At 46.5% G+C, this 15,737-nt stretch overlaps 1 protein-coding gene across 3 annotated transcripts; it reads right to left on the bottom strand.

Moving 5' to 3' along the window:
* Positions 1–3,661: 3,661 nt before the first annotated feature.
* On the bottom strand, positions 3,662–8,255 carry LOC123100725 (protein ETHYLENE-INSENSITIVE 2). 3 transcript variants are annotated; one of them, XM_044522611.1, is made up of 7 exons: positions 7,848–8,255; positions 6,721–6,807; positions 6,450–6,563; positions 6,133–6,345; positions 5,516–5,692; positions 4,782–5,395; positions 3,664–4,705 (listed from the first exon to the last, which is right to left on the bottom strand). In XM_044522611.1, the coding sequence occupies exons 1-7, from the start codon at positions 8,097–8,099 to the stop codon at positions 4,699–4,701; spliced, it is 1,464 nt and encodes a 487-aa protein (XP_044378546.1). In that variant the 5' UTR covers positions 8,100–8,255; the 3' UTR covers positions 3,664–4,698. The 3 variants fall into 3 exon arrangements, with proteins under 3 accessions (XP_044378545.1, XP_044378546.1, XP_044378547.1); XM_044522612.1 differs by having other exon boundaries at positions 4,502–4,584; positions 4,774–5,395; XM_044522610.1 differs by having other exon boundaries at positions 3,662–4,705; positions 4,782–5,692.
* Positions 8,256–15,737: the final 7,482 nt, after the last annotated feature.

Genomic DNA, 15,737 nt, shown 5'->3' with positions numbered 1-15,737 from the left:
ACCGCATCCCCGTCAAGCGGCGGTTCTTCGGTCCTTGCCGCTAGAGTTGCGTCGCTGCAAGCAGAGTCCTCCGATAGCCACTAGCCATCCAAAATCCGTTGAAGCAATCGTCGCCCACCCCCGACGGTCTACGTGACTAGCATCAAGGCTCCGACCAGCCGTCGGCCGGTTTCTTCCACCTCACACACAACGTGTTCGACAAAATTCCGGCAACCACGTAAACTAGGTGTTTATTTTTATCAGGCATGAAGATGTAGTTTGAAGGTGATTTCATTATTGTAGATGAGCTCGTGCCACTCCTCTTTCATGGGAGATTGCTCACACCACCCGTTTTTCCATAAAGGTAGTTTCGTCGCCGGCTCGGGATGTCCAGGATTTTGTTCATTCACATTTGCAATTCCGTGAAGCAACATGATCCAGCCTTTCAGCATTGTTCTGGTTTGCTTGGACACAACACTGAGGTCACTGTAGCTTTGTGCATGATGGTCTATGATGTTCCAGCAGACTACATTGACGGCAATTTGGCAATGTCAGCAAGCACTTCTATCTTGTATGTCAAACAATTTGTAAATACTATGATAGATGTGTTTAGTCCAGAGTACTTGAGCGCACCCAATGCTCAGGACACTCGAAGGAGTCTGCCTATTATGGTTGAGATGGATGGTGCGGAGGCAATGTTGATGCTCAGAGAACACTTGACAGATAGATCACAACATCGTACGGGGTAGGCGGAGAGGAGCGGATTAGCCGCTCTTGATGCTAGGGACATTTTTATACTCATTGTAGTCGCTCATGGTGTTAGTCGTGAGCTGACCGCGTATGGTCGTACGTTGTACCCTCGTACCGCGGTCTGCCTTATTGTCGGGTTGGAATTTGTTGTAAACTTGAATCTAGCTGAGAAGCCTCTTTGAGTAATGAGAATCTCATTTCCCCCTGCAAAAAAATTTATATATCATGTGTTGGAGATGGGTGTTTTCGATGATGTAAAAAGCATTTTTTGATAATATAAATTATATATCTAGCACTTTTACATCTCCAAATATACATCATTTATGATGCTCTAATAGGATTACATTCTAGTGGCAGAAAGTCTTCAATACACAAGGTGACCCCTAATGCAATCACACAGCAGTAGCTACTTGTGTACGACTATTATTAGCCGATTGATCTGCTATCCTATTTTGATCTCGACTAAATATCTGAGGAACAGACTCCCTATCCTTCATAAGTGCGTTAGGCTGGTCGTAATGAGAGTAATATAGGTAGTATCATGCATGCATGCCAACTAAGCAACTTCGATGAGATGACATAAAATTAAATGAAGTTAGAGAGTGTTGGGTATCATATCTTGATACCATATCATAATAAATGCTATGCTACTATGTGTCATGCATGGCAATAAATAAGGTAATGTATAAATCTAATATATGATACTATGCAATAGTGAGGTAGTATCACACTAGTATCATATACCAGTATATGATACTTATCATATACTAATATATGATACTAATACTAGTGTATGATACTCCCATTACGACCAGCCTCTCAACAACTAGGTATCCACAAACCGAGGAAAGGCTATTACTTGACAACGTCTGTTAACTTGAGCAGCGTTGCAAAAGCGTACATTTTGAGAACTTGTTTTGCTACCTATTTGGCTGACCAAAAATCCTAACTATTTATGAACTAAGCGGTGCATAAATGGTTATGTTAAGCCGTACATCTGGATTCAAATATTAAACTTGACATGGGTGCTCATTTTTTTTCTGAATCTATTTCAGACATTTTGATGTTATTCTTTGGCCATGTTTATTGCCGGTCAACCGATCCAAACCAAGATCGATGCATGAGCAAGGATAAATTAGTAGATGTTTCTATAAATTTTGGTGTATGAATAAAGTATCAAAGTTTTCTAAAAAAAATAGAGCAGTGTCCATAAAACATGCGTCGAGATAGCTAGGGTTTGGGAGAGCCAAAGGCCTGACTGGAGATTTATTCGGTCCCTTGCCTCCGACTTCCGTTATCCCATCTCGGCGCTCAGAGGTGAGGGCACCTCATATATGATAATTTGTGGTCTTTGATGGTGTTTCTAGGAATATAATTTCTCTCTCTACCATGATGGTGCCATGGAGCCCAAGAGGTTTGTGGCCTCATGGATATGTTTATTCAAATCTGATAAATTTATATTATTGTGTTGTATTTCTTTTATTGTTTGATTCGTTATGGAGTTGACCTTATTCTACACATCAACTCCCCCCCGCCCCCCACCCCCCTCGCATTAAGTACGCTGTTAGATGGGCCAGGCCCAGCGCACGAGGGAGAACATTCACCTCACCTGCTCTTTGTCTCAAAATAAAAAAACACCTGCTCTAGTGTAGGTACGCAGATTTTTTGATAAGTTTTTTATTTAATTATTTTTTAGAAATTTTACAAATAAATATATTAATAATAATTTTACTAAAAATGTCTGATATATACCTAGAAATTTGCTTAGTCAGCTTAAGAAAACTGACTGTGCATTTTAAATAAAATGGTCACAAATCTAAAAATATGTTCATATTAATCAACAAAATGTTCAGACATTCAAAAAAACATGTTTTCTCATACACTCACCCCTGTGAACGCACGCACGCACACCCTAGCTCTACTAGCACCTCCGAGAGACTGAGCCGACATATCATCTTGAGAATGACAAAGTCGCCACAATTGCCTTCGTAGTCAACGGGAATGTCGCCTCCCGTTGAACGCACATCGCCGGAAGGACTGAAACAAATTCAGAAAAATGCGAGCACCAATGTCAATTCTAAAACATAAACTCTAGAGGGCTGGGGTCACCATTGTCCTCCTAACCATCCATTCATAGGCTGGTTACGCCCTGTTTTAGACAGTTCACTAAATTGTATTTGCACAATTTTTAAAATAGTTTATAACATATAAAAATAATATTTGTACCACATTAACTTTTTATAGAACTTAAAAGATGTTCAAACATATATTCAAAAAAATTGTTCAACGTGTTTATTTAATAACAATTCAATGTGTTCATGTTGTATTGGCGGGGGGGGGGGGGGGTTGGGGTCAATGAACCTCATATGAGAAAAAAAAATAGCAATTCAGGAAGAAGTAAATAAAATCCGAATTTTTTCAAACAAACTTGACCAATGGCGTACTCATATAAAAAATTCGCCAAAGAAAAATTTCCATCAGAAATCTTGGCGAAACCTGACAAAAAGATTGATTAGTAACTCTAATATAGTGTTGATTTTATCTTTTTCACCAACAATACCATGAAAGTTATTTCTTCACAAAAAGTTGAAAAAACTGCCAAGCTTGATCAAGTTTGAGCCAAAAACTTTCATCATTTTTCATCCTTCTTTGTAATTACTATTTTTTGTAAGCGGTGTACCTACCACCAGGTTCCAAACGTTTCCCTCTGAGTTTGGCCTCAATATATTCACTGAAGAAACATTGACTGACCAATAGAACTGGCTCTGGTTTATCGAAGAATATTTTTGTGAAGAATGACAACGGATAACTATTCTTGTTTATTATTCTATTGAGAACCTCACATCAACAGGGGAATATACACTGAGAATGATAGAAAACAGATATATGCTCAACAGTAACTTCCATCTGCACAGTAATTTAGCTGACACATTATCACATTTTATCCTCATATTAATCGGCCTCGAGCATGATTCACTGGAATCTTGAACTTAAATTTCAATGCCAAGACTGTTGGGGTCTAACCCTAGCTAGCTCGAACTAGTTTTCAGAGACGGAGGTAGACGAAGCAAGAAACGGAGATAGATTGTTTTTCTGGCAACAAACCACGGCGCCGAACGCCCTTTTTCTCTGTTATATATATAGCTGGCCAAACCAGATCGTATCTGGACTCCTAACCATCTACGCATAACAACCTGGACTAACAAACCAAATCACGGCCGGCTTTGTAGCACACGGGACGCAGCGCCCAAGCTTCCTTTCGTACGCACGCACGTACGAGCGCCCAGGGACTCTGCTCGCCTACGCCGTCCTCTACTACGCGTTCTGACGCGTCCAGCCGCGACTGCTGCTAACTGACTACGACTCGATCATGAGCACAGACTCGACACGCACCCAACGCACGCACACACGCACGCTCGCCACGGCTTCAGGCATGACCAGCACGCACGCACACACTGGTCACCACCACCGCCGTGTCTTATTCCTAACAAAGACGTTAAAGGATCTTCTCTACATGGATGAGCAACCTATGCCAGGATCCCTTTTCACTGCTCAGGGTTCACCATACCCCATTCAGCTCAGCACTTGGCACACCATACATTTATCCAAATGGATGCTGGGACCAAACTGGTGTTCATAATTGACTGCATAGAGCTATGGAACCTGGTCACTGTGTCCACGTCATGTGAACTTAGAGATTTCCAGGAGCTCTGCCCAAATTTGCTTTGTTTGAATTTCTGCTTGCATGGACTTGTCGAATTCGACAATTATGTCAAGTCCGATTATCCTTGTCTGTGCAAACATCTGCTTCTACTTCAACATTTCTCTCAGCCGCCCTCTTCATTTGGATATTTCCTGCTAGCTGACTTTGTTTTACTGCGGTGGCAGTAGAGACCTTTGGTGTTGAGTCTCTAAAGTCAACCCTAACAACTGATTTTGACTCCTCGAGGATGGCAGACGTCAAGGGTCTCAGGACCTGCACTAGTTTCAGAACTTTCAGTGTTTGTTCAAAGCCGATTTATCCCCTGGAACAACATCAATAGCTAGAATACCTTTGAATTTCGTCAGGCGCTTCTCTTTGAGAGTGCACAGACAACTCCTGAGTTTCGGCTTCCCTACTTGATGACTTAAGTGGGGTAACAGCCAGGAAGAGTGCAAAAGCAATAGATGCACAAGACATTAGGATTAGTACAGTATGTGGAATTAGCACAGGGGTTTCAGTGTTCCCTTTCAGGCTGTTTGTCCAGTCGCTGTCGCCGAACAGGATCTCCGCCGCGAAGATGATATTTATAAACAACGTAAGACAAAATGCAAGGGAGGCTAATATTTCAACACGCAGAGATACCCTGTAGTTTCCCATTATCCAACTTGATGAGGCGATGCGGAAAACAGGAATAACAGATGAAGGCAGGGTAAACGCCTGGATTACTGGACACAGAATGATTAACTGATATACCCCTTCAGAGCCTGCTACCTTTGCAGAATAGATAGCAGGAATCATGGAAAGAAGCTTAAGTAGCACATGATGCGCAACCAGAGACAGGTTGGCGCCAAAGAAATGCTCTGTAACTACATGGCTAGCAATAACAGATGTCAGTGCGATGATGTGGCTCGAAAAGAGAAGAACCGCTAACAACACAAGTGGTGCCATGGAACTCGTAAATATCTGCAGAAAACAAGAATCCAAATAAACTAAAGACTTTTTTAAACACGCCATTAAAACACCAAAAGTCATGTTTGTGATCCGAAGAGTTGGATTGATACTGTGGAGACAGGACTCACAAACCTCGTTCATTAGCTCGACAGCATCGTGAAAGGTGTGGATCACATTGTGACTAGATTCCGCTGCTGCTGAGCTCAACAGAACATAGTTCACAAGAAAAACCCCAGTAAAAGTAAATAATATTGAAAAAAGGTGGTCATGAAACAGGGCACCCAGTGTATGAACATGAGCCCTCTGAACCTGCATATATGACATTCAAATTAACATGAAAGGATACCTCAAATAAGAAGGAATAAATAGTAAAGTGGGATCCACATCCCATCAGGTGTGCAAAGTGCAAAGACAGTGCTCTTGTCCCATCTTCCGGAAAAAGAAGTATGCATCACCTGATATGTTTCAAAATATCTCTGAACCACCATAACCAAAATTTTAATGGTTTTTTCAATCTTGAAATAGGTGTATTAACAACGTCATAAAAAGCAGAAAATAAACAATGCTAGTTTTGCTACCATCATTCATTATGAACAACTCCATATGACTCACCATGAGTACATGCATCACCATTTGCAGAAATAACATGACCTTTCTTAATGGAAAACTTTGACACTAGTGCACCTTCAGATGTAAATCAATATTCATGGACAATTAACAATGTATGAGCAAGAAACACCGTGAAATACCTGAACAATGGACGAATGGACATAAAAATTGTGTGACATTATGTTTGCGCCCATAAGTGCCATCAGTGAGTAAGCACTTTCTCCACTCAACTTAGGGAACATCACATTCACATGGAGAGGAATCTCTGGTTGGCTGATTAATAAACCAAGCACAAAACAAAGAATCGTAAATCCAGCTATGCATGCATTTAACGTTCCAGCCATCCTCTTGTCCTAGAATGAGCAGAAATAATATAGCATAAGCACACAATATTAGAGGAACTAGAACAAGTCAACATTTTAAGAATTAGTGGATGCATGGTTAGTAATAAACTTACCCTGGGGGATAAAAGATATGGCAATACATTAATTACAACACATGCAAAAATAATGGACGTGATAAAGTCATCCACATCAAACACAAGGTTGTATCCAACTGCTATGCCCAAAATCTGAAACAGCCAAAATAATAAATATTCAGAATTAGATGGGAATCCTCACATCCTCACAACTTAGTTAAAAAGTCAATACGCATAATATGGCAAAATAAATATGGTACAATAGGGTATTGACAAAAACAGTTATATTGAAGTTTGTGTGCATACGTACCATGGTTAGTTCGGAAGTAAACAAAGACATCCCTGCCTGGAGACCAAGGCCAACACATATGAACTGGCTGTACTCCTGGCTGGAAATCTTGAAATTCATGTAAAAACATTCCAAGTAAGAACAGATGGTGGTTGTAACTGAAAAGTATGCAAAATCCAAGGTAGTATCTTGCAAAAAGAACCTACAGAGTCTTTCTCTGCAAGAAAAATGCAACATCTTTTGTCACGTTGGGATATTTGAGAAGGATGGTGTTTTGGCTCCCAAGCTCATGTGCAAATAATTAAGTACATGACATCCGACTTTTTCTGGCAACAAGCATGTTTATGTGTCCTAAGAGCATCTACAACCGGACTACCCATAACCGCCCCAAACACCTGAGCGGGCTGCCCAGTCAGTGCCCGGACAAGTTTTGGCCACCCAACCGGGCTCTCCATAGCCGGGCCAAACACCTGGAATGACTTGCACCCGTCCATAGCTTGCAAAAACGTCTTATATTGTGGGGCGGAGGGAGTATTCATCTACGAGCATATGAGCTCAGGCTCCGAATTGAATTTCCATTTCATGAAGAAATTAAATTTGTGGTTCTCTGGATTAAAAAGAAAGAGAATATGTGGTCGCCGACCTTTTTTCTTGCAGTACCACAAATCGTTTATTCAAGAAAAACTGAATGTAATTAGAACACACGAACGTATTTGCTTTTTGCCAAGAATCAGGTTATTTATTAGTGGATTTTTATAAAATTTACTATTCATCCGGGGGTGTATGAGCTCAGACTCAGAACTGAATTTTTGTTTCCGTAAAGAAATTCATTTATTTTTTCTTAGAGCACCCCAAATATTATTTATTCACGAAACTTTGAAGGCAGTTAATTAGAACACGCGAACATAGTTGTTTGTTGCCAAATAAATTCTGTTTTTTAATTATTTATTATCTCTTCGATCCAAATTAATTGATACAGAGTTAGTACGACTATGGAGGGATTAGTAGGTTTTTAATTTTTTTTTTGCAATTGACCTGGGGACAGCCGGAGCATATCAGCTCGGGCTCAGAACTAACTTCCATATTTGAGACTGATCCCTTCTCGGAAACAAGAGTAGCAGGAATTAGGGAAAGAATTGGGTATGTACCTCTGCAAGATTCTTGCCGGTGACCATGCCGATGCAAGTAGAGAGATACTGATTCAGAACCGCCGAGAAGTTGAAGAAGAGCACCAGCAGCACGAGGTCGTACCCGAAGCGAGCCCCGGCATCAACCGCGGCCACCCACTTGCCGAGATCGATGTACCCCACCGAGATCAGCAGCGCCGTCCCGAGGGTACGGGAGACATGATGCCGGCCATCTCCGCCGGCGAGGGACTCGACGCCGTGCACAGCGTCCATCGCGTCCGCCGCGGCAGCACCAGCAAGTTGGATGGAACACCAGCAGAAGCAGAACCAGTCGAGCAAGTTCACAGGGATCGATATATATCTTCAAGCAGGTGGGAGGAGGCGTGTTCGGCTGAGAGGGTTCGAGGGTGATGGCGTGGGAGTCTGAGACGAGCGGGGAATGTAGTGCGGTGATCGGCGAGGAGAAAAATAAAGCAAGGGGATAAGGGCGGAGGCTGGACGACAAGCGGCGAGGGTATTTCCGGTACAAACCTGTGGAGCTTTTGCCGCTACAAACCTACAAGCCACGTGGGAAACAGCCATTTCGTATGGAGGTGGCTGACTAGTTTATGCTTTCGCTGGGGTTCAGGGTGAATGCCACACATGTGACGCAGAAAAAGCCTCCACCGCTATTTGGTAATTAACCTTCGGGAACGGGAGTTTACACGAGGAAGTGCTAGGAGGGATTAGGTGTGGGAAATACTATATGTTTTTACTCTCGTTTAGCTGATTTTTTCGCGAATACGCGAAAGGCTTGCGTATCATTGCATTGATAGAAGGAATGGAGTTTAAATGTTACTGCGGTAGTCTCGCAAGCACATACGCAACAGGCGGTGTGAGCAAGATGTGCAAAAGCGCGTAAGAAGGGTAGGCGCAACCCTAGTACAACAGCCTACGTCTCGTCGATTAGCTGACCAAGGCCCTTTGGCCCTTGCGCGAGCCCATGCTCTAGCGTACGAACCGAAGGCTTGTCCTGATTGAACACGCAACCATTGCGGTGCTTTCATAGAAGCTAGGCCACAATGGAGCGAGTTAGGGGAGTCGCGGATGGAAGTAGAGAAACAGTCGCGGAACTCGTTTTTCGGGCTGGGAGGGAGTATGTGGTGTGACACCAGGAGAGAATCTCATGCCATACTTGGCAGGAGAAGGAGCATCCAGCGAGGAGGTGCTGCATCATCTCAGGCTCTTGGTCACATAGCAGGCACGACGGCGCGTGCGGGAGCCCACGGCGAACCAATCTATCGGTAGTCCAGCAACGACCCTGGTAGGCGAGCCAAAGGAACATCTTGACACGCAGCGGCGCCCAAGATTTCCAGGTTAACCTCCACGAAGGCTCGATGGTCGAGCCAGAGAAGAGGGCCTGGTAACAGGACCTGGCGGAGTACGCGCCTGAGGTCATCCATCGCCAGGAGATGCGATCCGGAGTGTCAGAGAGGATGATGTCGTGTAGCTGGCTCCACAGTGAGATGTACTGGAGAAGCGCCTCAGGACCCAGGATTCCATGGATGACACGGATCCAGGAGCGGTCGTGGAGGCCATCGTGGACAGACAGGCCTTGCGCCGACGCTTGGGGACCAGGGCATGCAGGAGTGGGGCGGTCTCAGCAATGGAGGAGCCCTGAAGCGAATGATCATCCCGAAACCTGCAGGTGTTGCCATCGCCGATGATCTAGACTGTGGAGGCACGGACTATGGAGTGCACCTCGGGCGCGCACGGGATATGCAGATGCTGCCAAGGTCGTGAGGCATCGGTTTTGCGAAGCCACAGCCAACGCGCCTGGAGAGCGAAGCCAAATCGCTGAACATCAGGGATGCCCAAGCCCCCAAACGCGAGCGGTCGAAAAACACGACCCCAACTCATGAGACAATGCCCACCATTTGCTGTCTTGCGTCCATGCCAGAGGAAAACGTGGACCGGTTAATCTTCTTCAGGATGGGGGGCGGGGGGGGGGGGGGGGGTCAGCGCCATGGCTATCATGATGTGAGTTTGCATGGCGGAGAAGACGTGGCACAAGAGCGCAAGACGCTCACCACGGGAGAGCTTGGAAGCCCACCAGGGAGAAAGCTTTTTCTCCAGCTTTTTGATGTACGGTGATACGTCTCCAACGTATCTATAATTTTTTATTGTTCTATGCTATTATATTATCTGTTTTGGATGTTTTATATGCATTAGTATGCTATTTTATATTATTTTTGGGACTAACTTATTAACCCAGAGCGCAGTGCCAGTTTCTGTTTTTTCCTTATTTTTGAGTTTCGCAGAAAAGGAATATCAAATGGAGTCCAAACGGAATAAAACTATAGGATGACTTTCCTTGGACCAGAATACACACGTAGGACTTGGAAACCAAGTCGGAAGAGTCCCGAGGCGACGGCCAGGTTGTAGGACGCGCCCCGGGGGGGTGGGGGGGAGGGACGCCCCCCTGCCTTGTGGGTCCCTCGGAGCTCCTCTAACCTATTCTTTGGCCTATAAATTCCCAAATATTCCCAAACCATCAGAGGCGCCCACCAAAATACTTTTCCGCCACCGTAACCTTCTGTTCCCGTGAGATCCATCTTGGGGCCTTTTCCGGCACCCTGCCGGAGGGGGATTCGATCACGGAGGGCTTCTACATCAACCCTATTGCCCTTCCGATGAAGCATGAGTAGTTTACCACGGACCTACGGGTCCATAGCTAGTTGCTAGATGGCTTCTTCTCTCTCTTTGATTCTCAATACCATGTTCTCCTCGATGTTCTTGGAGATTTATCCGATGTAATCTTGTTTTGCGGTGTGTTTGTTGAGATTGATGAATTGTGAATTTATGATCAGCTTATCTATGAATATTATTTGAATCTTCTCTGAATTCTTATATGCATGATTTAATATCTTTGTATTTCTATTCGAATTATCGGTTTTGTTTTGCCAACTAGATTGGTTTTTCTTGCAGCGGGAGAGGTGCTTAGTTTTGGGTTCAATCTTGCGTGATTTCACCCAGTGACAAAGTAGGGGTAGCAAGACACATATTGTATTGTTGCCATCAAGGATAAAAAGATGGGGTTTTCATCATGTCATCTTACTTAAGGCGTTACTCCGTTCTTTATGAACCTAATACTCTAGATGCATGCTGGATAGCAGTCGATGTGTGGAGTAATGTAGTTGATGCAAGCAGGAGTCGGTCTACTTGACACGGACGTGATGCCTATATTCATAATCATTGCCTTGGATATCGGCATACCTTTGCGCTTTTCTATCAATTGCTCGACAGTAATTTGTTCACCCACCATATTATTTGCCTTCAAGAGAGAAGCCTCTAGTGAAACCTATAGCCCCGGTTCTATTTTCCTTCATATATTTTCATATCTCTATACCAAAAATACCTTGCTGCAACTTATTTACTTTTATTTACTTTTACATTCTAGTAATCTTTTATATATATATATATATATATATATATATATATATATATATATATATATATATATATATATATATATATATCTATCTATCTATCTCTATCAGGTCTCACCTTTTCAAGTGACCGTGAAGAGATTGACAACCCCTTTTTCGCATTGGGTGCAAGTGTTTGATTGTTTGTGTAGGTGCATATATTGGGGACTTGCATGTTTCTCCTACTGGATTGATACTTTGGTTCTTAACTAAGGGAAATACTTATCTCTACTTTGCTGCATCACCCTTTCCTCTTCAAAGGAAAAACCAACGCAAGCTCAAGAAGTAGCATACGGCTGCAACACGTTGGAAGAAACCTTCCGGATAGAAAGAGGGAGACCCAGATATTCGGCGGGGAAGTCCACCATGGGGCACAAGAAATTGGCCGCAATGGACTAGCGGTGCAAGGGAGGGCACCAAATCGGCTGGGCGGAGCATTTCGCCAAGTTTGTGTGCAGCTCGGATGCCATGCCAAAGTTTGTGTGCATTTCGCCAAACGTCATGAGGATCTCGCGAGCGGCCGCCAAGTCGGACGCGTCGGGGTGGCAGAAGAGCATGACATCGTCGACGTGTACGGAAAGGCTAGAGGCCATATGCCGATCGGAGAGCCTCTTCATGACACTGGGGTCCATGGCCTTGCGGAAGAGTTGATTCAGGACATCGATCACCATGACGAAAAGCATGGGCGAGATAGGGTCTCCTTGACGTAGGCCTTTACGATGGAAGATAGGCGGGGCTGGAGCACCATTGATGAGCACCCATGTGCTGGCCGTGGATAAAAGGATACTGATCCAGTTCCTCCAACGGTGCCCAAAACCAATATGCTGCATGACCTCGAGCAGGAACGGCCAGGAGACAGAATCGAACGCGCGCGTGATATTGAGCTTAAGGAGCACGCACGGATGGTGAAGGTTGTGTAGCTGCCGCGCGGTCTGCTCAACCAACATACAGTTGTTGTGGTTGTTGCGGCCTGCGATGAAGGTGCTCTAGTTGGTGGAGATCATCTCATGGAGCCGAGGGGCGAGCTGGAGGGATAAAACCTTGGCCACGAGCTTGTCGGTCAAGTGGATGAGGCTGATCGGGTGGTACTCGGAGAGGACGGCCGCTTTCGACGACTTGGGGAATAGAGTGATGAACGCCTCGTTCAGCTTATGGAAGCCCATGCCATTAAGCTCATGAAGCTTGTGAAAAGCCTCGATCATGTCGCCCTTGACCACATCCCACGCGGCACAAAGAAACTCAGCACTAAACTGGTCCGGACAGGGAGCCTTGCCCTTGGGCATGCAGAAGACCGCTTGCCACACCTCGTCACCTCCTCCATGGTGAAGGGAGCCTTGATGGAAGACAACTCAAAGGAGGGAGCGTTGATCGCGCCAAGAGCAATGGAGGTGGTCCTAGAGTCAGTTACACGAAGCGGGCTCGAGAAGTGCAAGAACGCAACATCCGAAATGCTCGCCGCGTCAGCAACACCGATCGAGTCGCTGACACGTAGCTCGAGGATGTGGTTCTTCTGATTACGATGGGAGGCGCGCAAGCAAAGGAACGCGACGTCCATGTCGCTGGCCTTGATCCAGGAGAGACGCACGCGCTGGCGGGCAATGGTCATGTCGAAGCTAGCAAGGCCAAGGTACGCCCGCTTCAGGCTGGATCGAAGCCAGGTTTCCAGGGGCGATAGATGCATGCAATCTTGTGCCGTGTCAAGGCGCACGATCAACTCACGGGAAGTGGAACTGGGTGGCAACATGGCCAATTCAACGCGAGCTCCAACATTGGAGGTGGCGCGCGGTGCACTTAAGGCGCGAGAAGAGGCGGCGGAAGGGATTCAGGTCCACCGGTGCGGCATGCCACGCTTCAGAGACTGCGTGGTGCAAGCTATCGAGGGTTGTCCAGAAGCGCTCGAAGTGGAAGCGCCTGGGCCCTGGGGAATGCCGGGTGCAATCCACGAGAAAAGGAGCATGGTCAGACGCGACGGAAGACATGCACCGTAGGAGACAGTGGGGGTGCGTAGTTTCCCATCCGGGGGAGCAGAGGACACGGTCGATGTGCACGAACGTGGGTGGGACCCTCTTGCTGGACCAAGTATAGCTCCGACCATGGAGGTAAATATCTCGGAGCTCCTAGTCAGCGAGGAAACGTCTGAAACGGCGCATCGGACGGTGGCGCAGCCTATCATTATTCTTGTCGGCAGCTGAGGGTATCATGTTGAAGTTGCCACCGACGAGCCAAGGCCCGATACGGGAGGCGCGGAATTCATGCAGCTCCTGCAAGAATTCATCCTTGGCCGCTTCGACCTGTAGCCGTAGATGCCCGTGAACCACCATTGGGTGACGCTGCCTGACATGGAGATGCAGGCGGACAGGTGGTGCACCCCGACGAAGGGTTAGAGAGAGAGATGTCGGCGGAGCACCAGGCGAGAATGATACCACCCCTCGTGCCGTCGGCCGGGAGGGAGAGGAAGTCAGCGAACTCGAGGCCTAAGGTATCTGTGATAAGGGACGACGAGACCACAAAAAGCTTAGTTTCCTGAAGGCAAACAAGCGTCGGGCGCACGGAGGCTATCACCGAGCGAACAACGGAACATTTAGCAGGGCAGTTGAGCCCATGCACATTCCAAAAGACTACCCGAAGGTTGCAATCCATAAAAACAGGGAGGTGACGCAGTAGAACGGGTGTAGTCAGACCGCGATGAGGCAGTCGGAGCCCGAAGAGGCACGTGCCTCGCCCATCTGTAGAAATCTGTCAGGGCCTGGACAGTGTCAGTAGCTAGCGGCTTGGCGAAATGCAAGGCGGACTTAGCCGAGATCTCCAGTACGAGCAGCTCATCGTCGCGAAGTATGCTGAGGCGGTGGAGAAGGGCACGCTTCGCTTTGGACTCAGAATCCAGCCCTCGGCCTACACCTAGGGCAAGAGGAGGCTGCGGTGGGGGTGAAATTGGGAGGCATCGCGTTGCAACGGCGGGTGGTGAGTGTAGCCAAGATTGGCACGATCGGAGCCTAGACCAGACTGGTGAAACTGTCAAGCTCGAGGGCGGGGGTTGGAGGTATTGTGCATGGGCTACTTGCGGGGGTCACGCTCCGCGCCAGGGAGTTGGATTCCAGTTACGAGCGATTAACGCACAGGGCAAGGGCGGCACCGCACAATAGTGGATCATGGTGGGGGCACACGTCCATCTCAGGCGTCAGGCCCGGGCGGCATGGTCCCCAGGTTGGAATCATCGTGTAAGGGTTCCTGTCGGGAAATTCCGAGGGCGTCGGGGAGATCCTGGACAGGGGACGCGGGACTGTAGGGCCTGGACGGCTGGGCAGGGAATCCGAAGCAAATAGTTTCTCTCATTGATATAGTACGATGGGAATTTGTTTCGGATACAGCATGAGCACGACTTAACATGATCCTATGAAAATAAATCCTGGGAATTGGATCCCTAAACTATCATTCCCCCTCCCACTTAAACTCCTGTTCTCTTCAACTAATCAATGGATTTTTAGTCTCATCACCCCTCAACTCCAATTTCCATCTCCACTTCTCTTACAACTCACCAATTCAAGCTCATGGTAGTATTTGAATATGGCAACCGTGTTTCAAAATTGTATTTCTTGTTAGGTATGCTTTTACCCAGATGAGCGAGGACATAGTGTACAGATAGGCCCTACACCCTGTAGTCGATGCCATGCTGTGATGACGTCACAAGTCCAAAACCGAAATCATGATCGATGTTGGCTCATTGTAAATCTGCACTGATAATTTGTTCTTTTAGTGGTTGATCATCATGGATTTCTATCGAACATTTCAGTTAAGACAAAGGCAGCTATATTTCTATGGGCAGTGCTAGCCACAAGTCGACCCGCTGAATCCTAAATTGCTCTCCTCCTACGCCGTAAATTACTCTTTTCCTTGGTCGTTGGATCTCAGCACACGCGCATGAAAAAGGGAACGGTGGCCGCTAGAACGTGCAGCAGAGAAGTAAACAGTGAAAGTCAACCCCCACGCCTGTCCTCTCACTCCATTCTGTCCCCTTTGCCATGCTCTCAGTACTCGCCGGCGAGCTTGCAGTATACGCCGCCTCGTCGCCGACCATGGGACGCATCGATGAGCTGGCAAGGATCACCTCTACCTTGATCACCAAGGAGTTCACTGGCGTCTAACTGCGGGACGGGCAGCGACATCGGCCCTCCACCGCCAGCGTCGTATGGAATGAGCGCCATCGCTGGCGATCACCCCCATAACCGTTCTAATGCCAATTGTTGGGGTTTTCTTCGGCCCTCCCTCGCGCCGGAGCTCTCTCTCTCTCTTTCACTCTCCGTGCTCTCGCTCGAAATATCAGAGGAAGAAGAAGGACATAAGATAGTGAACAGGGATGGTTTTCCGGCGCTCAAACGCCAGCCACTCGAAGGGCCAACTTTCTTCCCAGAGCACGAACTCTGTTGCCTCAGCGATGACAATGATC

The sequence above is a fragment of the Triticum aestivum genome, chromosome 4D (assembly GCF_018294505.1).
Source record: "Triticum aestivum cultivar Chinese Spring chromosome 4D, IWGSC CS RefSeq v2.1, whole genome shotgun sequence".
NCBI lineage: Eukaryota > Viridiplantae > Streptophyta > Magnoliopsida > Poales > Poaceae > Triticum > Triticum aestivum.
The sequence above is the reverse complement of the archived record's forward strand: the minus strand, read 5'-3'. Positions and strand labels throughout refer to the sequence as shown.